Source organism: Nerophis ophidion, linkage group LG09 (assembly GCF_033978795.1).
Source record: "Nerophis ophidion isolate RoL-2023_Sa linkage group LG09, RoL_Noph_v1.0, whole genome shotgun sequence".
Taxonomy (NCBI): Eukaryota; Metazoa; Chordata; class Actinopteri; order Syngnathiformes; family Syngnathidae; genus Nerophis; species Nerophis ophidion.
The window spans coordinates 28,180,069-28,202,559 of NC_084619.1; the positions used below are offsets into that span (position 1 = coordinate 28,180,069).

The 22,491-nt window shown below is 42.9% G+C and overlaps 1 protein-coding gene across 3 annotated transcripts in view; it reads left to right on the forward strand.

Moving 5' to 3' along the window:
* Positions 1-2,289: 2,289 nt before the first annotated feature.
* Positions 2,290-22,491, forward strand: part of cdh23 (cadherin-related 23) — a 619,519-nt gene continuing 599,317 nt past the window's right edge. For all 3 annotated transcript variants that reach the window (XM_061910729.1, XM_061910730.1, XM_061910731.1), the window contains exon 1: positions 2,290-2,340. In XM_061910729.1, the coding sequence (XP_061766713.1) occupies positions 2,332-2,340 (9 nt within the window). In that variant the 5' untranslated portion in view covers positions 2,290-2,331. The remainder of the gene's footprint in view (positions 2,341-22,491) is intronic.

A 22,491-nucleotide genomic window follows, 5' to 3' on the forward strand; every position in this document is an offset into this window, starting at 1 on the left:
CTGAAAGTTATAAGAAGCAAAGTAAAAAAAAAAAATGAATTTATTCAAACAAGTGAAGACCAAGTGAGTTTTCCTTGCCCTTATGTACCAAGTGAAGTGGGGCGGTATAGCTCGGTTGCTAGAGCGGCCGTGCCAGCAACTTGAGGGTTGCAGGTTCGAAACCCGCTTCCGCCATCCTTGTCACTGCTGTTGTGTCCTTGGGCAAGACACTTTACCCACCTGCTCCCAGTGTCTCCCACACTGGTTAAAATGTAACTTAGATATTGGGTTTCACTATGTAAAGCGCTATGAGTCAGTAGAGAAAAAGCGCTATATAAATATACTTCACTTCACTTATGTACCGAGGATGTCGTTGTGGTTTGTGTTGTAGTTTGTGCAGCTCTTTGAGACACTGGTGATTTAGGGCTTTATAAATAAACATTGATTGAGTGAAAATATTCTCTTGGATTTTCAAATTCTATTTGAGTTTTGTCTCTCTTAGAATAAAAATGTCGAGCAAAGCGAGACCAGATTGGTAGTAAATAAATACAATTAAAAAAATAGAGGCAGCTCACCGGTAAGCGCTGCTATTTGAGCTATTTTTAGAACAGGCCAGCGGGCGACTCATCTGGTCGACACCGACTACCTAGTGCCCGCGGGCACCATGTTGGTGACCCCTGGTTTATATAAACTACGTCCTTGCACCATGCTCGAAAATGAGTAGGAAGAAGCCAAGTCAATGTCATCTTACCCTTTATCCTTAGCGAAGAAGAAGCAAAACAAACACATAACAATAGATACGGCCTAAGAGTAAATACCATCAATTATGCATTAATGAATGCAGGAGTAAATGGAAAAGGCAACAGATGCAATATTTAATCATAGGCGTATAAATGAAATAATATATTATAAATAAAAGCTGAACAAGGCTCTACATTATACTTATTCTTCATACATATATTTATATACTTTGGAATTTAGAAAAAGAGGGTTCTCTTTTTTTATGGAACTTTGGACAAAGTACACATGACTTCATGTCTCCTGGTGACTGCATGGGTTCCCTCTGGGTACTCCAGCTTCCTCCCACCGCCAAAAACATGCACCTGGGGATAGGTTGATTGGCAACACTAAATGGTCCTTAGTGTGTGAATGTGAGTGTGAATGTTGTCTGTCTATCTGTGTTGGCCCTGTGATGAGGTAGCGACTTGTCCAGGGTGCACCCCGCCTCCCGCCCGAATGCAGCTGAGATAGTTACCAGCGCCCCCCACGACCCCAAAGGGAATAAGCGATAGAAAATGGATGGATGGATATTGTCTGTCTATCTGTGTTGGCCCTGTGATGAGTTGGCGACTTGTCCAGGGTGCACCCCGCCTTCCGCCCAAATGCAACTGAGATAAGCTCCAGCACCCCTCGCGATGCCGAACGAGACAAGCGGTAGAAAATGTATGGATGGATGATTGGCAACACTAAATTAGCCCGAGTGTGTGAATGTGAGTGTAAATGCTGTCTGTCTGTCTGTCTGTGTTGGTCCTGTGATGAGGTGGCGACTTGTACAGGGTGCACCGCCCAAATGCAGCTGGGATGGGCTCCAGCACCCCCGCCACCCCGAAAGGGATACGCGGTAGAAAATAGATGGATGGATGACACAGCAATTGATGAAAGGCATAATTAACATAACCATAGCAACCTAGGATATGCTCATCCTTGTTAATGTTCATACTTCTTACACTGGATGGCGCTATTAGACTGCAAAGCCTCTCCTGAGTAAAATAAAATACAATCTAACACAAATAATATTATCCAGTGGGTGATTTTACTTCCAATTTCATTCTTAATAAATGTAATACAATCCTTGGAGAAATACAAATGTTTTTTGTGTTTTTTTTTTGTATGCAACAAGCAATTAAAGAATATTATGCACACATGACTGCATTGCAAGTCATCTTAACATTGCTTTTAACACTTGCAGAAGTTATGTTATTTGCTAAAAATATGGAGATTCAAAATCTTAAGAGGCTTAAACTTTGGACAGCAGTTAATGACCATGTGCACGGACAAGCAAAACCAAAACAATGATGTCGCTCACACATCTACTTTACAATGTCACACAATGGTGGACAATTAAGTTGTTTGCATTCAGGTGAACTTGCTACTTTGCAGCACGGTGGGACGTGTGACTGGTGATGACCTGAGCGAGGTGCATGCATGGTGATGGCGTCGAGGCAGCGGGAGAGATAGTGTGGAGAGGCTGTGAGGGAGAGCGGGAGAGAAGTGGGGGAGAACATTCTTGGTGAGGCATCACAGCAGGACCAGAGATCCAATCTAAAGGTGCTCAGCTAGAGAAAGACGCGGATGAGGAAGGTAGGACAATATTTCATTCTTATTATCATATCTGAGAGTGCAGAGTGTTTGGAGAGATGATTGCAGTGGAGTACAGTGACAAAAGGAAGACATTTGGGCTTAAGTGTCACATTTCTTTTTATATTGTATTGCATGTTTGTGCTTACAAATTAAATACGTACATGGACTACAGCTTTTAAGATTACATGCATGAGACTGTTTTAAAAGTTAGTCAACTTGTGTTGTTATAGTTTGTTTGATGATAGTAATTATGTGGCAAGTTAGTAGTCAATGGTACACATGCGTGGGCAGAGGTGTCAGGTGTACACTATTAGCTCAGGTAGCTGACTTCAGACGTGCCTGCTGGGAAGCGTCTAGGACAGCATTATTTATTTATTCATATGTAAGTTGACTCGTCTTTGTTTTTGACTCATTGGACCCAGAAAAATAGTGTTACTTTTTGTCAACTATTTAAACTAAGTAGTCATTACCTTTATTCGAATATTGTCTTTTTAAAGGTAACAATGTGTTTCTCACCTTCTTAATCAAAGTGCTGGCATGTGCAACTTTCTTTGGCTCTATGTTGGCTTATGTTGCAGTAAGTCCTGAAATGCATCTTTAATTGTACTAAAACTAAGACATATTGTTTCTTTGATGAACATTTTCACCTGTAACCCAATCATACTAAAATTAGGGCATATGAAAACCGAGGTACAACCGCACTATCCATTCATCCACCGCTTGTCCCTCTCGAGGTCGCGGGGGTGCTAGAGCCTATTCGGGTGGAAGGCGGCGTACACTCTGGACAAGTCGACAACTGTACTAAAAATTATAATTTCTTCCAATGTCCTCTGTTTGTCGCGCATATTAGCACTTTTACTCCTGCCATTTTTTTTAAACAAAATGATGAAAATGTTTGATGCAACAAATAGTCCAAGGGGTGCAAATGCATTAGTTGTGACCAACAATAATACATAGTGTAGAATAAAATATATAACCATGCCAACGGCATAGGACATTGCTTAAAATTAACAAATTTTCTGACAAAAACATGGTAAAAGTTATGCAATGCGAAGAAAATGCAACACTTTTTGTGGGTCCCAGGAGGTTAAACAAAGTTTTGACTTTTGTGATATTTTTTTTAATTTTTTTTTATAAGTACAGTAGTTCAAAACGCAGGCACGTGTAATTAATTGACTTTATTATGTGTGCAGATTGAAGAGAATACAAACGGCTTAAAACGTGTTTGTTTCATGCCTTATTATGCAAAACAATGCTATATATTTTCAAATATTCACCAGTGGTGCAATAGACGACAACAGATTATGTTAGAGCAGGCTCTTATGAGACAATCAAATGAATATTGTCACTGAAGTTGGAGCTTAGGAGCAGACATAAAATCTACAGGGGTGGGGAAAAACTTCCATGAATTTACAGTTATTGCCCTTTAGTGGGATCCGGCAACACAATGTCACATTTGAAATGACTTCTACAACAATTCAACAATACACAACATTGGATAAAAAGGGCAGTGGGTAATAGATGAACAATAACATTGAGTTTGCTGGTTTTGCTTTAACTATAATTGACTGGCATTATATCGAAATAATGTATAAAGTTTCAGGTTGCTGATGTTCCTTCTGATCTGTCACCACTGCCAAGTACTGTAAATTCAAGTGTAAAACAAGTATTGTCATATCCATCCATCCATCCATCCATTTTCTACCGCTTATTCCCTTTCGGGGTGGCGGGGGGCGCTGGCGCCTATCTCAGCTACAATTGTCATTATTAATTAAAAGAAGATATATTTCATTAATGCAATAGGAGCTGAAGTCTTTTTACCCATGTGTTATGTAGTGAGCGTATGTCTCCGATGCTTGGCCTCTCAGAGTGTCACTCTCATTGAGCGTCACTCTCATGGAATTCATTCAGAATAGAAAAAAAAAAAACTGAAATGGAGAGTCCATATCTGACACCTTGACTGACAGACTCAAAATGGAAGGCAATATACGAAAGGGAGAACTGTGGACTATGAGGTCTCAGAGAGGAGGCAGAGCAATGTGTGAGCTCTCGGCAGGGTTTCAGTGTTATTAAATTGGCAGAGTTGTAAATTTGAAAAAAATAAAAAAAGTGTTGGGGGGCAGGAGGCAACGTATAATGTAGAAAAAGTTGTTTATTTTGTGGTGGCGGGGGTTTCTGGCGAGGTGCCGGTTATAATTCTTGTAGTGTTGCCATGTGGAAGTTGTGATGTGACTTCATCCTTTGGGGAAGGCTCAGCATTGATTGCCAGCGTGTGAAGGCTTCTAAATATAGTCTCTTCTTGTATATGTGTGCCACACTGTGGCCCATTAATATATTTTATTATTCATATTTTATAGCTCCTATTTATGTGTAGCAGGGATCTGGTCTGACGGCCGATTTCCCAAATGGATTAGATTTCCATTCATAATTTTTTCAATCGATTAACTTCAAATCGAATGGATTTGAATTGATAAGCACGTAACGTTGAAAATCTCCCAAAATAAAATGTACTTTATTTTTTCTATTCACTATAAACAACTTTGGTCAATTTAAACTTTTCCAAAGTCTCAAAAGGACAATTTTAAAATAAGAAAGGAATTGCAAGTGAACGTGTATTGCAACATTACGTCACTGCAATTTGCATTGAAGTATTTTTCTTCAAGTGCAAAATAATAACAGTAAATGCAGTATGTAAACTCATTTTCTGGGACTTTAATTTTGTTAGCACAGTCAGACATGATTATAATGCACAGCAATTTTAATTGTAAAGGCTAGAAGTGTGCGCTTGTTTTTTTCTGGCGCACTTAAAGACAGTGATGCGTTCGGGCAGATTTGTAAAATAAAGTACCTGTTGTTTCCCGAGTTACGGCTGCCATACTTTTCTTGATAGGGAGTTTCCAACTTTCACCACATCAGTAGTCACTTTTCACAACTCCTTGTTAATATAAAAAAAAAAACGTTGATGTATGTATGTATATATATATATTACTATATATTCATCTTCATGGCACACTGATAATTGGATGGTACTGCTTGTCAGCCCCTTTAGTATATTTTGTTTATACCTGAACATTTTTTTTTGCAAGCTAATGGCATAGTATGAAACCTGCACACAAGACTACCAGGGGGTGAGATAGAAGGGTCTGTTTAATTCTTGTGAATCGATATTGCAAAATATAAAAGTTATGGATCAAATCATTTATTTTAACCAGCCCTTGTAGTGGTCTTACAATTACCGGCTTAATTATAATTATAAAATGTGGTGAAATTCCAGACTTTTAGTTTTTTTAAATGTAGGGTAATACTGCTCATTTCTTGAAGAAGCAGCTGGTGTGTTAATCATTAGTGAGCTTGAATGATATCATGAATACAAGACACATTAACGTCTTTCCACATTAGAAGACTCATTCCATAATCCAAACTTGTAAAAACACACTACTTGTAGAACAACTAAACTATTCAATTCTCACATTGAACTTACAAACTGTGCTGTCCTAGTGCAAAGTGTCACATGGAGTACACTCATGTAACGCACATTAATGAAGTGGCAACCCTAGTTTGCCTTTATCATAAAAAAAATATGTATATATTTTTTTAATTTTGCCTATCATTCACAATTCTTTGTTAAGACAAGTACGCATTTCTTTTTTTATATACATTTTAACTCGTAAATAAATATCATCAAAAGTCAACTAACAATTGAGTAAATAGGAGTTGCTCCATTCCGATATAAAGAACTCCGAAAAAACCTTCCATCAATATTTGATGTACACGCAGTACGTATATGTGTAATGTAGTCACAGGCACTTTCATACTGACATGTACTATTTACGTATGTTAGTAATTTTAAGCATAACTTCACATACACAACACAACATTCACTTTTTTCTTCAGCAACAACTAGTACTCATGCAGACTTCATGAGAGCCAACAACAATTAATTTGGGACAAATAATTATCCATAAGCTTATGTTGTTAAGCCTGAACACAAGGAGGATGATCTACACGTTCTAGAAGCTGTGTGCTAAACAGATCCAGCTCAAGTTAAACACTAAGTATCATGTAGCATTATTGCTCAGTGCTAAACAAGAAATACAAACTACGAACATAATAAAACAATCACCTACTGTCTAATGCCTGTTCTCGCTGGGATGCTGACTGATGGCATGTTTATGTCTTCCCGTTTAGATGAAGAATTAATCATAATTCTCCATCCATTTTCTACCGCTTATTCCCTTTCGGGGTCGCGGGGGGCGCTGGCGCCTATCTCAGCTACAATCGGGCGGAAGGCGGGGTACACCCTGGACAAGTCGCCACCTCATCGCAGGGCCAACACAGATAGACAGACAACACTCACACTCACATTCACACACTAGGGTCAATTTAGTGTTGCCAATCAACTTATCCCCAGGTGCATGTCTTTGGAAGTGGGAGGAAGCCGGAGTACCCGGAGGGAACCCACGCAGTCACGGGGAGAACATGCAAACTCCACACAGAAAGATCCCGAGCCTGGATTTGAACCCAAGACTGCAGGAACTTCGTATTGTGAGGCAGACGCACTAACCCCTCTGCCACCGTGAAGCCCGTTTTACATACACGCTGTAAGTATATATAATACAATAACAGGCACATTCATAATAAAATGTAATATTTACATATTTTGCGCATTTGAAGCATATGGCAGTGTATTAGTTTGACAGACGCATTACAATATTTACTTGTCCCTCATAATTCTCACAAAGGTTTAAACAGAAAAAGAGGTTTCCGCAAACACATTTTTTTCATGTCTTTCTGGCCATCTCCGTTAAATGTCAAAGATTACCAACTTCTCAATTTATGACTACAACCTTGTGCTAATGAGGTGAGATTCATGATTTATAATTTAGAATTAACGTTCACTAGCTCTCTGGCAATGCAGGAGCTCACTAACTCAATATGCCAATGTAACAGAACAAACTAATTAGCTCTCTGTGATCATGACGCGCCGAAACTAGTTTGTCTGCATTAGCAATTATAATAACACGCTTACTTGAACATTCAAGTCACGTGTGTAAATAGAGTATTGTTGGCGTTTTTTAGATGTAGGTGTTTTTAGACTATGGGTGGAATTGTGTACACCGATGAGCTGCATTATTAGCCACCTTGTACGTGTTGTATTTTACCTTGACTTAGAATGCCTAAGAATGTCTTCTTGTCTTGCATAGAGATTGTGAATGATAGGCAAAATTTCCAAGTTCCTCTTTAAGAAACACTTTAAAATGTACACATTACAACGGAAGAAAGTAAATGGGTCATACTTGTATAGCGCCTTTCTACCTTCAAGGTACTCAAAGCACTTTAACAATTTTTCCACATCCACCCATTCACACACGGATGGCGGGAGATGCCATGCAATGCCCTAATCACGAACCATCAGGAGCAAGGGGTAAGTGTCTTGCTCAAGGACACAACGGATGTGACGAAGCTGGTCGAAGCTGGGGATTGAACCAGGAACCCTCAGGTTGCTGGCATGGCCACTCTCCCAACCATGGCACATAGTCCCCTAGAATTAGACATAAATTACACAAAAAAAAAAACCAAATATGGCTCTCCATCCATCCATCCATCCATCCATCCATCTTCTTCCGCTTATCCAAGGTCGGGTCGCGGGGGCAACAGCCTAAGCAGGGAAGCCCAGACTTCTATCTCCCCAGCCACTTCGTCTAGCTCTTCCCGGGGGATCCCGAGGCGTTCCCAGGCCAGCCGGGAGACATATTCTTCCCAACGTGTCCTGGGTCTTCCCCGTGGCCTCCTACCGGTTGGACGTGCCCTAAACACCTCCCTAGGGAGGCGTTCGGGTGGCATCCTGACCAGATGCCCGAACCACCTCATCTGGCTCCTCTCGAAGTGGAGGAGCAGCGGCTTTACTTTGAGTCCCTTCCGGATGGCAGAGCTTCTCACCCTATTTCTAAGGGAGAGCCCCGCCACACGGCGGAGGAAACTCATTTCGGCCGCTTGTACCCGTGATCTTATCCTTTCGGTCATGAACCAAAGCTCATGACCATAGGTGAGAATGGGAACGTAGATCGACCGGTAAATTGAGAGCTTTGCCTTCCGGCTCAGCTCCTTCTTCACCACAACGGATCGGTACAACGTCCGCATTACTGAAGACGCCGCACCGATCCGCCTGTCGATCTCACAATCCACTCTTCCCCCACTCGATAACAAGACTCCTAGGTACTTGAACTCCTCCACTTGGGGCATGGTCTCCTCCCCAACCCGGAGATGGCACGCCACCCTTTTCCGGGAGAGACCCATGGACTCGGATTTGGAGGAGCTGATTCCCATGCCGGCCGCTTCACACTCGGCTGCGAACCGATCCAGTGAGAGCTGAAGATCCCGGCCAGATGAAGCCATCAGGACCACATCGTCTGCAAAAAGCAGAGACCTAATCCCGCGGCCACCAAACCGGAACCCCTCAACGACTTGACTGCTCCTAGAAATTCTGTCCATAAAAGTTATGAACAGAATCGGTGACAAAGGGCAGCCTTGGCGGAGTCCAACCCTCACTGGAAACGTGTCCCACTTACTGCCATCAATGCGGACCAAGCTCTGACACTGATCGTACGGGGATCGGACTGCCACAATAAGACAGTCCGATACCCCATTATCTCTGAGCACTCCCCACAGGACTTCCCGAGGGACACGGTCGAATGCCTTCTCCAAGTCCACAAAGCACATGTAGACTGGTTGGGTAAACTCCCATTCACCCACAAGAACCCTGCCGAGAGTACAGAGCTGGTCCACAGTTCCACGACCAGGACGAAAACCACACTGTTCCTCCTGAATCCGAGGTTCGACTATCCGGCGTAGTCTCCTCTCCAGTACACCTGAATAAACCTTACCGGGAAGGCTGAGGAGTGTGATCCCACGAAAGTTGGAACACACCCTCCGGTCCCCCTTCTTAAAGAGAGGGACCACCATCCCGGTCTGCCAATCCAGAGGTACCGCCCCCGATGTCCATGCGATGCTGCAGTGTCTTGTCAACCAAGACAGCCCCACAGCATCCAGAGCCTTAAGGAACTCCGGGCGGATCTCTTGCACTCCTGGGGCCTTGCCACCGAGGAGCTTTATAACTACCTCAGCAACCTCAGCCCCAGAGATAGGAGAGTCCACCACAGATTCCCCAGGCACTGCTTCCTCATAGGAAGACGTGTTGGTGGGATTGAGGAGATCTTCGAAGTATTCCTTCCACCTATCCACAACATCCGCAGTTGAGGTCAGCAGAACACCATCCGCACCATACACTGTGTTGACAGTGCACTGCTTCCCCTTCCTGAGGCGGCGGATTGTGGTCCAGAATCGCTTAGAAGCCATCCGGAAGTCATTTTCCATGGCTTCCCCAAACTCTTCCCATGTCCGGGTTTGTGCCTCTGCGACCGCTGAAGCTGCACACCGCTTGGCCTGTCGGTACCCGTCCACTGCCTCTGGAGTCCTCTGAGCCAAAAGAACCCGATAGGACTCCTTCTTCAGCTTGACGGCATCCCTCACCGCTGGTGTCCACCAGCGGGTTCTAGGATTACTGCCACGACAAGCACCAACTACCTTGCGGCCACAGCTCTGATCAGCCGCCTCGACAATAGAGGTGCGGAACATGGTCAACTCGGACTCAATGTCCATCACCTCCCTCGTGACATGTTCAAAGTTCCTCCGGAGGTGGGAATTGAAACTTTGTCCGACAGGAGACTCTGCCAGACGTTCCCAGCAAACCCTCACAATGCGTTTGGGCCTGCCAGGTCTGTCCGGCATCCTCCCCCACCATCGCAGCCAACTCACCACCAGGTGGTGATCAGTAGAAAGCTCCGCCCCTCTCTTTACCCGAGTGTCCAAAACATGAGGCCGCAAATCCGATGACACAACTACAAAGTCGATCATGGAACTGCGGCCTAGGGTGTCCTGGTGCCAAGTGCACATATGGACACCCTTATGTTTGAACATGGTGTTTGTTATGGACAAACTGTGACAAGCACAGACGTCCAATAACAAAACACCTCTCGGGTTCAGATCCGGGCGGCCATTCTTCCCAATCACGCCTCTCCAGGTTTCACTGTAGTTACCAACATGAGCGTTGAAGTCCCCCACCAGAACAAGGGAATCACCAGAGGGAGCACTCTAAAGTATTCTCTCCAGTGTACCCAAAAGGGACGGGTACTCTGAACTGTTGTTTGGTGCGTAAGCACAAACAACAGTCAGGATCTGTCCCCCCACCCGAAGGTGGAGGGAGGCTACCCTTCCGTCCACTGGGTTGAACTCCAACGTGCAGGCTTTGAGCTGAGGGGCAACGAGAATTACCACCCCAACCCATCGCCTCTCACTGCCGGCCAAGCCAGAGTGAAAGAGAGTCCAGCCCCTTTCAAGAGAAGTGGTTCCAGAGCCCTTGCTGTGCGTCGAAGTGAGTCCGACTACATCCAGCCGGAATTTCTCTACTTCGCGCACTAGCTCAGGCTCCTTTTTCCCCAGTGAGGTGACGTTCCACGTCCCAAGAGCGAGCTTATGTAGCCGAGGATCGGACCGCCAAGCGCCCTGCCTTCGGCTGTCGCCCAGCTCACAATGCACCCGACCTCTTTGGCCCCTGCTATGGGTGGTGAGCCCATTGGAGGGGGGACCCACGTTGCCTCTTTGGGCTGTGCCCGGCCGGGCCGCATGGGTACAGGCCCGGCCAACAGGCGCTCGCCATCGTGCCCCACCTCCGGGCCTGGCTCCAGAGGAGGGCCCCGGCGACCCGTGTCCGGGCGGACGAAATCTGGGTCTTTTGTTTTTACTTCTCATAGAGGTTTTCGAGCTGCTCTTTGTCTGGTCCCTCACCTAGGACCAGTTTGCCTTGGGGGACCCTACCAGGGGGCTTAAAGCCCCCGGACAACATAGCTCCTAGGATCATTGGGACACGCAAACTCCTCTACCACGTAAGGTGGCAGCTCGGAGAGGAGCTGCAACCAATATGGCTCTCAAGAAACCTAAATAAGATTTGTTTCTTCTGCCATGGAAAATCCATTGCTTGCTTTTTTTTATAAAATAAAACTTGGTTTTGAGCACATTTTGTTGAGCACATTCAACAAGTGGAGGAGTTCAAGTACCTAGGAGTCTTGTTCACGAGTGGGGGACGAGTGGATTGTGAGATCCGTTGTGGTGAAGAAGGAGCTGAGCCGGAAGGCAAAGCTCTCAATTTACCGGTCGATCTACGTTCCCATCCTCACCTATGGTCATGAGCTTTGGGTCATGACCGAAAGGATAAGATCACCGGTACAAGCGGCCGAAATGAGTTTCCTCCGCCGTGTGGCGGGGCTTTCCCTTAGAAATAGGGTGAGAAGCTCTGCCATCCGGGAGGAACTCAAAGTAAAGCCGCTGCTCCTCCACATCGAGAGGAGCCAGATGAGGTAGTCTGGGCATCTGGTCAGGATGCCACCCGAACGCCTCCCTAAGGAGGTGTTTAGGGCACGTCCAACCGGTAGGAGGCCACGGGGAAGACCCAGGACACGTTGGGAAGACTATGTCTCCCGGCTGGCCTGGGAACGCCTCGGGAACCCCCGGGAAGAGCTAGACGAAGTGGCTGGGGAGAGGGAAGTCTGGGTTTCCCTGCTTAGGCTGTTGCCCCCGCGACCCGACCTTGGATAAGCGGAAGAAGATGGATGGATGGCATTCAACAAGACCATGACAATAATGATAATTTTGTTAACAATAACCATGATATGGAATTTTCATATAATTACACTCCTAATGTGTAGGCTTGCGTTACATCTGGAGATACATTTACGAAGTCTCATCAAGCACATCATGAGGTACAGTTTTGTACGCAATCTCCATAATCTAATGAGATCCAATATAAATCATTGAAAGAGTTAACCTGGTAAGAGATGTATTAATTTAACAATGTTTATCAGTGTGTAATATGGAATGTTTCCCAGCAGGAACAAGAAATTTAAACAACATTGAGAACTTGTGGAATAAGTTATTGAATTACTTTGAGCAACTCAAACTTAACGTCAGAACAACATGCTTTTTGATGACGTTTAATCAATGTTGTGTTCTGGTGTTGACTTGGTCATTGAAATTTGGTCATTTTCCAATGAACAACGTGGATCCACCATTAGACATCAACATTGTCTCAATTTACAAGCACTTGTGTTGTGTGGATCGATACTGAAATATCAATATTACAGATTAAGAATTGGGACATTTATGATAAACATTCTATTACAGGTATTAAAATTTAAATTATGCATTTTTTTGTTATTGAGTGGCGCAACATCAATGTTTTGTCTAATTACATTTTGATTGGATACTAATAATAGTGTAAAAATGTAATTGACATGTGAGGTCAAATTAAAATCACCTGTCCTGTAGGAGGTAGTTTAGGGCAATAACCTTACAGAAAATTGTTATTGTTATTAGAGATGTTCGATAATATCAGCCTACCGTATTATCGGCCGATAATTTAAAAAAAATGTAATATAGGAAATTATCGGTATCGCTTTCAAAAAGTAATATTAATGACTTTTTATAACGCCGCTGTACGGAGCGGTATACGGATGTAGGGAAAAGTACAGAGCAGTTGCGTCTCCCAGTCGTCTCTCCCCTCTCCCACACACAACACTGGAGTAGCAGCACGACTGCATCATGAGAGGTTTACTGGCGACGCTTGATGATCTCATCAAACAGCAGCGAGCGGAGCATAATAACAACAAAAGTGTGTTGTTGCCGGTGCTGTAGCTGTGGCTAAAAAGCGAGCTCGCTGGGTGACTGACTAACGACACCATGTCTATGGTCTGGGATTATTTTAAAGTGTCTCTGACGGATAAAAAACTGGTAATTTGCAATGACTGCAACAAGTTGGTTATGCGAGGAGTAACCAAGACGCCTTTCTTTAATACAAGCAATTTGATCTCCCACCTCTTTAAGAATCATAGAGAGATACGCGATGAATACAAGCAGAAGATGGATGAAAAGCGAACAGCGAACAAAAGTAGTACCACACAGTTGTCGCTTAAACACTGCCGAGAAAAAGCTAAATTACAAGAAAAAATACCCTAAGGCGAAAGCCCACGTTGTGGTCAGGGCAACACACACAGTATGGCAAAAGCTACGGTGGAGTTTGGTGTAGCTAGTTTGCCCTGCATGGCACACACTTTTTTGATTGATCGATTTAAACTTCTATTAGTAGATTGTACAGTACAGTACATATTCTTTACAATTGAACACTAAATGGTAACACCAAATACGTTTTTCAACGTGTTTAAGTCGGGGTCCACGTTAATAAATTCATGGTAGCAGTTTGCAGTGAACGGAGGTCTCCTGTCTCAAAGCAGTATTTCAGAAGCTCTGGCTGACTGGTAGGCCACTTCAAGCACTCACCACTACTTTGCAGCACATTTTTGTTACTCATACAAATACGTTAGAGCAGGGCAGATTGAGGCAAGTTTATAATTCCCTGTTATACAGTATGCCAGGCAGTCTTGCACTAAATGAGGACTATGTTATTGTTTACTTTATTACTCTAGTACAGTGGTCCCCAACCTTTTTGTATCCGCGGACCGGTCAACGCTTAATAATTTGTCCCGCGGCCCGGGGGGGTGTCGTTATTTTTTCTTCTTTGTCAAGAAAAAGGGACATTTTTGTCATGAAAAAGGGAGTTTTTTGTGGTTGGTGCACTATTTGTAAGTGTATATTGTGTTTTTATGTTGATTTAGCGCCTTGCATGGCAGCTCCCTCCATCAGTGTGTGAATGGGTAAATGTGGAAGTAGTGTCAGAGCACTTTGAGTACCTTGAAGGTAGAAAAGCGCTATACAAGTACAACCCATTATTTAATAAAAAAAAAAATATATATATTTTTTTTATTTTTATTTTTTTATAAAAAATTCTTCTGCGGCCCGGTGGTCGGGGACCACTGCTCTCGTATACTCTGGACTATAGACTGTGTGCCTTCATTGTTTTTGTAGCTGTTGTTTTGAGGTATGTTTAAAAAAAATTAATACACTTTGTTTAAAGTCAAAGTATAGTATTTCCCATAGTTTTAGTGGGTATCAGGATTATCTCAGGAAGAGCACGTCCCAAATTCCAAGCTGCTGTTTTGAGGCATGTTTTTTTTAAAAAACACTTTGTAACTTTAATAATAAATATGGCAGTGCCATGTTGGCACTTTTTCCCATAACTTGAGTTGATTTGTTTTGGAAAACCTTGTCACATTGTTTAATGAATCCCGTGGGGCATCACAACAGAATTAGGCATACTAATGTGTTAATCCACAACCGTATATATCGGTATCGGTTGATATCGAAATCGGTAAATAAGAGTTGGACAATATTGGAATATCGGATACCGGCAAAAAAGCCATAATCGGACATCTCTAATTGTTATAATTTGTATGAATGTTAATTAACTAGGGCAGCACGGTGATCAGGGGTTAGTGCATGTGCCTCACAATACTATGGTCCAGAGTAGTCCTGAGTTCAATCATGGGCTCGGGATCTGTCTGTGTGGAGTTTGCATGTTCTGCCTGTGAAAGTGTGGGTTCCCTCCGGGTACTCCGGCTTCCTCCCACCTCCAAAGACATGCACCGGGGGATAGGTTGATTGGCAAAACTAAATTGGTCCTAGTGTGTGAATGTGACTGTGAATGTTGTCAGTCTATCTGTGTTGGCCCTGTGATGAGGTGGCGACTTGTCCAGGGTGTATCTCGACTTCCGACCAAATGCAGCTGAGATAGACTCCAGCACCCCCCGCAACCCCGAAAGGGACAAGCGGTAGAAAATGGATGGATGGATGGATGGGTAATTAACTATCGAGAATCCTGTCTAGATACTGATCTGTTTGTATTGATACAATTGTATGAATTTGCTGTTGCACAGTTTATTGCACTGATTCATAGTGTTGTTTTTATTTTCTATAAAATTTTACTGTTCTTGATCCATTTTTTAAAACCGTCATGTTTTCTGTTGCTTTTTAGGGTCTAAACTATCCTTGAAATACAATCGCTGCACTTTTTGCCCATTTCATTGCACACTTCCTCACGTACAGCTGCATGTTGTCATTAAATCAAACAAGGCAGCCGAGCAGAACTGAAGAACACACATCGGTAAGGAATGGACGTTTTAAAAGATTATTCTGCTCAGTCAGTTGTAGTAAAAGGAAAGCATCAATTCCTTCATGCTTGCTGCTCATACAGATGTTACTGAACATATTTTTTCATTTCTAATGACAGCTTAAATGTGCACCCAACACCTAATAGTTGCCAATATTGAAGATTAGGTTGAACATCCCCGCGACCCCAAAGGGAATAAGCGGTAGAAAATTGGATGGATGGAAGGTTGAACATCTTGATTGTGAACTCTAAACACACACACACTAATTCTTAAGAATACATAGATTGATATATTGTGTATAAGTGAAATCATTAGATGAAATTCTAAAAAAAAAATCTTAGATTTATCGATGGAATAATTTTGTATAACTCAGGGATCTGTATCTATGCTGGTAGCGTTTAAAGTAATGAGACTAATTTTCCCGTGGAACTAAATCACACCATGTAAAACAAGCAAGTAGCAATTTAATGGCTGTGTTGTGTGACAAATCCTCGTTGTTGATATTCACGCATGGGAGGATGCCCTGGAGTGCGGCTGAAATGTTTGGGAGGTGGCACATGACAGGAGGAGAGACAGTCAGGCTGAAATGAAAAGGGGTGGCAGCACTAGATGAAGTGGGAGGGAGGTGAAGTGTTGGGATGCAAAGGTCATCTGTGCTGAAGAGGAGCTACTAAATGGTACATTTTGATCTTCCCACTGGGATGAAAACCATCAGTTGTTGCATGGACGCTGTGACTGCACACTGTTTGCGGGAGAAACCAAAGGAGATGAATGAGTTTCTACAGGCTATTTGCTGCCCTCTGACACTACCTGTCGGTGTTTTTGTTGTCTAGTGTACACACAGGCCTCTGTTGCCCATTTTATGGCAACACATGTTGGTCTATGCAAAAGAGGCTCCGGGCAGTTCTGCATTTGCAGAAAGCAGTCTTGAGACACATATTGAAATATTATGTGATGCAATCATTTTATTGATCTTTGTTTGCTGAAACCTTCAATTCATTTAGTGGCAAGTGAAAAAAGATGCGCGACTTCCAGGATTCTGGCTCCGAAGTCGGTCACTGCGTGCCTCCATCTAAGATGCGAGCCTAGATGTGAGCGTTCCCTGTCAAATCTGGCCTTCCGCAAACTCTTCTGTCATCTTCAAGGGTAACTGCACTTTTTTTGAACTTTTGCCTATCTTTTGCAATCATTATGAAAAACATGAAGACAGATGTATTTGTGTCAGGCATTCTAACTGTGTAATAAACGTGAATAAAAGTCTGCTTACAATGGAGCCAAAAGGAGGTTCTCTATTGCTTATCGGTCACGTGATTTCTTCCCTGAAGTGAAAAACAGTGGTGGTCAACCAAGCCAAGATGGCTGTTGTGCAGTATGCAGCACACAAACTAGTACGCGCAAAACATCAAACTTTGCGTTGGAATAGATCTGTAGATCCTTATACTTTATAAAAAAAAAAGATTTGTGGAGTGATGTCAACGATTATCCGTCGGTTGAGTTCCCAGACATATCGAACTATCTTGTACTCCAGACATCATTCTTCATGACAAAACAGATGTAAAATTGGAAAAGCATGGATGTCTACAACGTATTTGTGTTTGGCTGGGTCAAAGAAATTTGTATCAAATAAAGCATGCTTCGTTTTGTGTCTTGTAAGGACGCATCCCTATAAACAAACTATCACTCGACAACTGACACCCGTGACTGCATATTCATTGAACAAACAAACAATTACTGAATCATCACCATATTCGATGTTTGTCTTGTTGTCATATTTACTCTGACACATTTGTGTACATAATAGCCGTAGAAGTACCTTTCTTGACCTTGTGGTTTTTGTTTGTTGAAACATAAAATACAAACAATATCAAGATAATAGTTCAGTAGGAAAAAACAAAAAGCATAAGGTATATTAAAAAATATATCAAAACATTTTTTAACAAAGTGATCACTGCAAACTTGTGGATTATCCAACTCTCCCTTGGACTGGAGCGTGTGCTACTTTTGTTGTCGTCGTTTCCTAAACATCTTGCACTCTTCCGCCCTTCTTGATTACCTGTTAAGGAACTCTTAATAAACCTTAACTTTTTTCCTGATTTGATCGGGGTGGTATAGCTCAGTTGGTAGAGTGGCTGTGCCAGCAACTTGAGGGTTGCGGGTTCTATCCCCACCTCCGCCATCCTAGTCACTGCCGTTGTGTCCTTGGGCAAGACATTTTACCCGCCTGCTCCTAGTGCCACCCACACTGGTTTGAATGTACAGTAACTTAGATATTGGGTTTCACTATGTAAAGCGCTTTGAGTCACTAGAGAAAAGGCGCTATATAAATATAATTCACTTCACTTCTTATGACTGAAAACAAAGCAAGCATAGGGCATTTTTCTTTGAGAAAGGCTAAATGGCGCCTCGTACCTAATGAGAGCAGATGCAGGCTTGACCACCACCTATATACAATGAGCCGGACGTGATGTGTAAATCCAAGCAATTCTGCTCATAAAGTCCTCTAAAAAGCGCCACTAAAACTCCATTTACTTTTCATGACCTGAATATTAACCAGGCATTAGTGATATTTTATTATAAGCGCAAACGTTTAAAAATGTTTTAGCGGCGCCATGCTTATTTTTTGTTAGTAAATCGAAAGGTTTGTACAATGAGGGGTTCATGAATCGAGGTTCCACTTTACTGCCTTGACTAAAATCTGGGTAAACACATTTGGGACATATGTGAGCAGAAATTGTGCGCAACAATTATTACACGTCACAACCTTTCAACAACAGGTCTGACATATTATTGATTTTCTTTATGATCTGTTTTAGTTTAGTTTCTGTTTCCTTTCTAACTTTCTTATTTAAGTTGCTCTTCCTGTCTGGCTCCCAGAGCACTGTTAATCTCACCTGTCCTGATTGGCCACCTGAGCACACCTAGCTGGTTGTAGTTGCCAATGAGGCTTCCTTATAAGCCAGTCTGCCCTGCAATCATGGCTGGAGGATCGTGACTGTCCCTGAACTGTATCTCTGACTATTGCTAAGTGTTACTCACTATTGCAAACAGTTATGTTTGTTATGCTGCTTAAGACACGCACTTGCACCTCATCCTCGAGGATGAGGTGCAAGTGCGTGTCTTAAGGATCCTGTCTCCTGCATCTTGGGGTCACAACAATCGCAGCGGTGCGTGTTTGTGACTTTACAAAAACAATTTGTCAAGTTAAAAGTTAAAGTACCAACGATTGTCACACACATACGAGATGTGGCGAAATTATTCTCTGCATTTGACCCATCACCCTTGATCAACCCCTGGGAGGTGACCCATCACCCTTGATCAACCCCTGGGAGGTGAGGGGAGCAGCGGTGCCATGCCCGGGAATCATTTATGGTGATTTAACCCCCAATTCCAACCCTTAATGCTGAGTGCCAAACAGGGAGGTAATGGGGCCCATTTTTATAGTCTTTGGTTTGACTCGTCGGGATTTGAACTCGCGACCTACCAATCTCAGGGCAGACACTCTAACCACTAGGCCACTCATTAGGTCATAAAGTTGTCCTGGAACAGTGAATGTTATGTTGTTTTAATTTTATGTTGCGATATATAAAAGTGAATGAATCCGTTCTAAAAAATAAAACAATTTCTGTCTTGCCTCTGGTGGAGGTAGTCACAATTTTCACCGCTCCCTCCTTCCCTGCTTGCACTCTGTGTCTTGTCTTTGTCTGAACTTTTCGAATGCCTCTTTCTTTGCGCTGTCCTCTAATCTGAACATCAAACATGTATATGATCTGCTGGACTCTCGTTGCAATTGACACAGTCTTTTCGAGAAGGAAAATAGGTTTAGGGGAGCATAGCTGCCCTGATTGCACCAGTACTGCGGGGTACGTGAGAGACTCGTGGGATAAATGGAGGATTATGTGCCTCTCAGCCCTTTCCATCGAGTACGTCGAAGACATCTACCTATTTGGAGCTCTGATCGCGGGGCACTTGCTGATTGAGCTGGGCATTGCTCTGGTGTATCGACATATTCGGAAAAAGATAGCAGCCACTCAAGGGGGCCAACGGCTGTTCAACGCAATGGAAGGATTGGGTCGGGCTGTGGGAAGACAGACTGGGGCGATTTCTGAGTTGAATCGCAAAATGGATCTCATCTTGGAAAAGCTTGCGGAGAAGGAATAGTTAAATTGGAATTGAAGAAACCCAGCATGGACAAACAGCGAAGATAAGTCACTATTTTTTCTTCTCAAAGAAAAACAACTTCTTAATCTATGATTTGACTCCCTCAAATGGCCTTGACACAATCAAGAACAGGCTGTTCTGAAGAAACTTTCCCGAGGACTCCTCAAAGATGGACGCTTTTGACCTTCCTTTTTGTCAACAACACCTGTGGTCGGACTTTGAGATCAGACTCAGTCCATATAAAAACATTTCATCATCTCTCCCAAGTTAATTGGGTATATATGCACACACGACCCCCACCCTCGAATCAACGCCATTACCACCGCTTAATTCCTCTGGGGCTGTGGATGGCTGAGCAGCGTTATATAGCGGCAGCGGTGTCTCCTCAAACCCACCCCTCCCTCTGTTGCAAGTTGGTGTGATATACGTACCATGTTTAATGTGTGCCATGCTATATGAGGTTTTTTCCCTTGGACTCAGTCTGGACCCCACCTGAGGATCTAGCCTTAGACTGATATTTTTTTTACACCCCCCCTCTCCCAATGTCACCCTTTTCTCACCTTTTTAAGGAGCGCCGTAAGTGGCTGATCCGTTGGCGGTCTTGTCTTGTCCCCCCCTGTAACGTATGTCTGCTCTTAGCGGGACTGTGCCGAAAATGACATTTTGTTGTACTTGTGCAATGACAACAAAGATCTATCCTACCCTATCCTTTCCTATCCTATCCTATCCTACAATTTATCGACTGTAATTTTTGCACAGACATCCTTGACGCTTCATCAGTGCACCATTAGACCAAAGTCACACATGTTGTATTTATGTGGCAAGACATTTTTTAGCCTTGAGTCATTCTTATTAGGCTCCAACATGTCACGAATGCATGGGACACAGTTAATGACTTGATAAGTCTCACCTTAAAACTCATTTGTATACTCTAGCCTTTAAATAGACTCCCTTTTTAGACCAGTTGATCTGCTGTTTCTTTTCTTTTTCTTCTATGTCCCACTCTCCCTTGTGGAGGGGGTCCGGTCCGATCCGGTGGCCATGTACTGCTCACCTGTGTATCGGCTGGGGACATCTCTGCGCTGCTGATCCGCCTCCGCTTGGGATGGTTTCCTGCTGGCTCCGCTGTGAACGGGACTCTCGCTGCTGTGTTGGATCCGCTTTGGACTGGACTCTCGCGACTGTGTTGGATCCATTGTGGATTGAACTTTCACAGTATCATGTTAGACCCGCTCGACATCCATTGTTTTCCTCCTCTCTAAGGTTCTCATAGTCATTATTGTCACCGACGTCCCACTGGGTCATTATTGTCACCGATGTCCCACTGGGTGTGAGTTTTCCTTGCCCTTATGTGGGCCTAACAAGGATGTCGTGGTGGTTTGTGCAGCCCTTTGAGACACTAGTGATTTAGGGCTATATAAGTAAACATTGATTGATTGATTGATAAAGCTTTTCTGCAAAGAGAGGTGTGAGATGGAGCTACTGACCTCTAAGAGATAATCACTGCCTCCACAGGTGTCGTGTAAGCTGCAATATCTCCCACTGTGTTTTACACAGCATCACTGTCAGTGTGTACACAACCAAAGAGTTCCTGGTAACATATCCACTCTCCAGTGGAAGTGCTAGGCTTGGCTTGGTAGACTGTGCTCTGTATTGCCTGGCAGACTGTGCTCTGTATTGCCTGGCAGGGAGTTTGTGATCTCATATTGACTGAATGTTTTGAACAAACTACATTCTGAAAAAGAAACCCACGTCATGTTCATTTCTACTCTATAATGTGAAACATACATAATATACAGTACATTTTGTACATACTTATGCATATTTTATATGAACATATTTGCAATGGATACAGTTTCAAAGTTGAATTTGAGATGCGTACAGTTTCAAAGTTGAATTTAAAAGTTGCTTCGACTCTCATATTGAATAACAAGACATGACTCACAATCTCTGTCCTTCTTAATCCCACGTGTTGTATGTGGGTGAGGGAAGTTTAGGCAAGTTGGACGCATATAATTGTCCAACATTTCTTCAGAAGCTAAATAATATAATTTGGTAAGAGGTTAAATTCAACCCCAATAAATAGATTCTATGTTAGGGTTGTCATTTAAACAGCATTTTTGTGAATTTCCACGATTTTTGATACTAATTCGATACCATGGTTAAAAAACTAAATACAAAAATTGAAAATATGTACTGTTGGATTCAATTTATTAAAGGTGTGGAGCCCTCACGTGTGTTACGCAAACACCATTATTTTTAATATTCTCTCAGTATGGTGGTCGCATGATGCGGTCATGTAATTTGTAAGGAAATTAGCTTATAAGAAGGCTGAAACATAAATTTAAGGACAACTGTTTGTTTTGGTATTTGTTATAAATATAAACATTTCAGCTTTTTCTCATAAATGCATGCTTTGTTTCTATTTCTTTGTCCATTTTTCCTGGGTTTTTGTTTATTCATCTCATTTCTACTATGTGAATGGAATACAGGCCACGCATATTTCACCAGGAAGGCAAAGTGTTGACAGAAGAGTGTCTAAGGTCTGTCTTCTTAACAGTTACAATATTGAAGTAATATACAAACCCCGTTTCCATATGAGTTGGGAAATTGTGTTAGATGTAAATATAAATGGAATACAATGATTTTCAAATAATTTTCAACCCATATTCAGATAAATATGCTACAAAGACAACATATTTATGGTAAATGGGTTATACTTATATAGCGCCTTTCTACCTTCAAGGTACTCAAAGCGTTTTGGCACTATTTCCACATTCACCCATTCACACACACATTCACACGCTGATGGAGGGAGCTGCCATGCAAGGCTCTAACCACGACCCATCAGGAGCAAGGGTGAATTGTCTTGATCAAG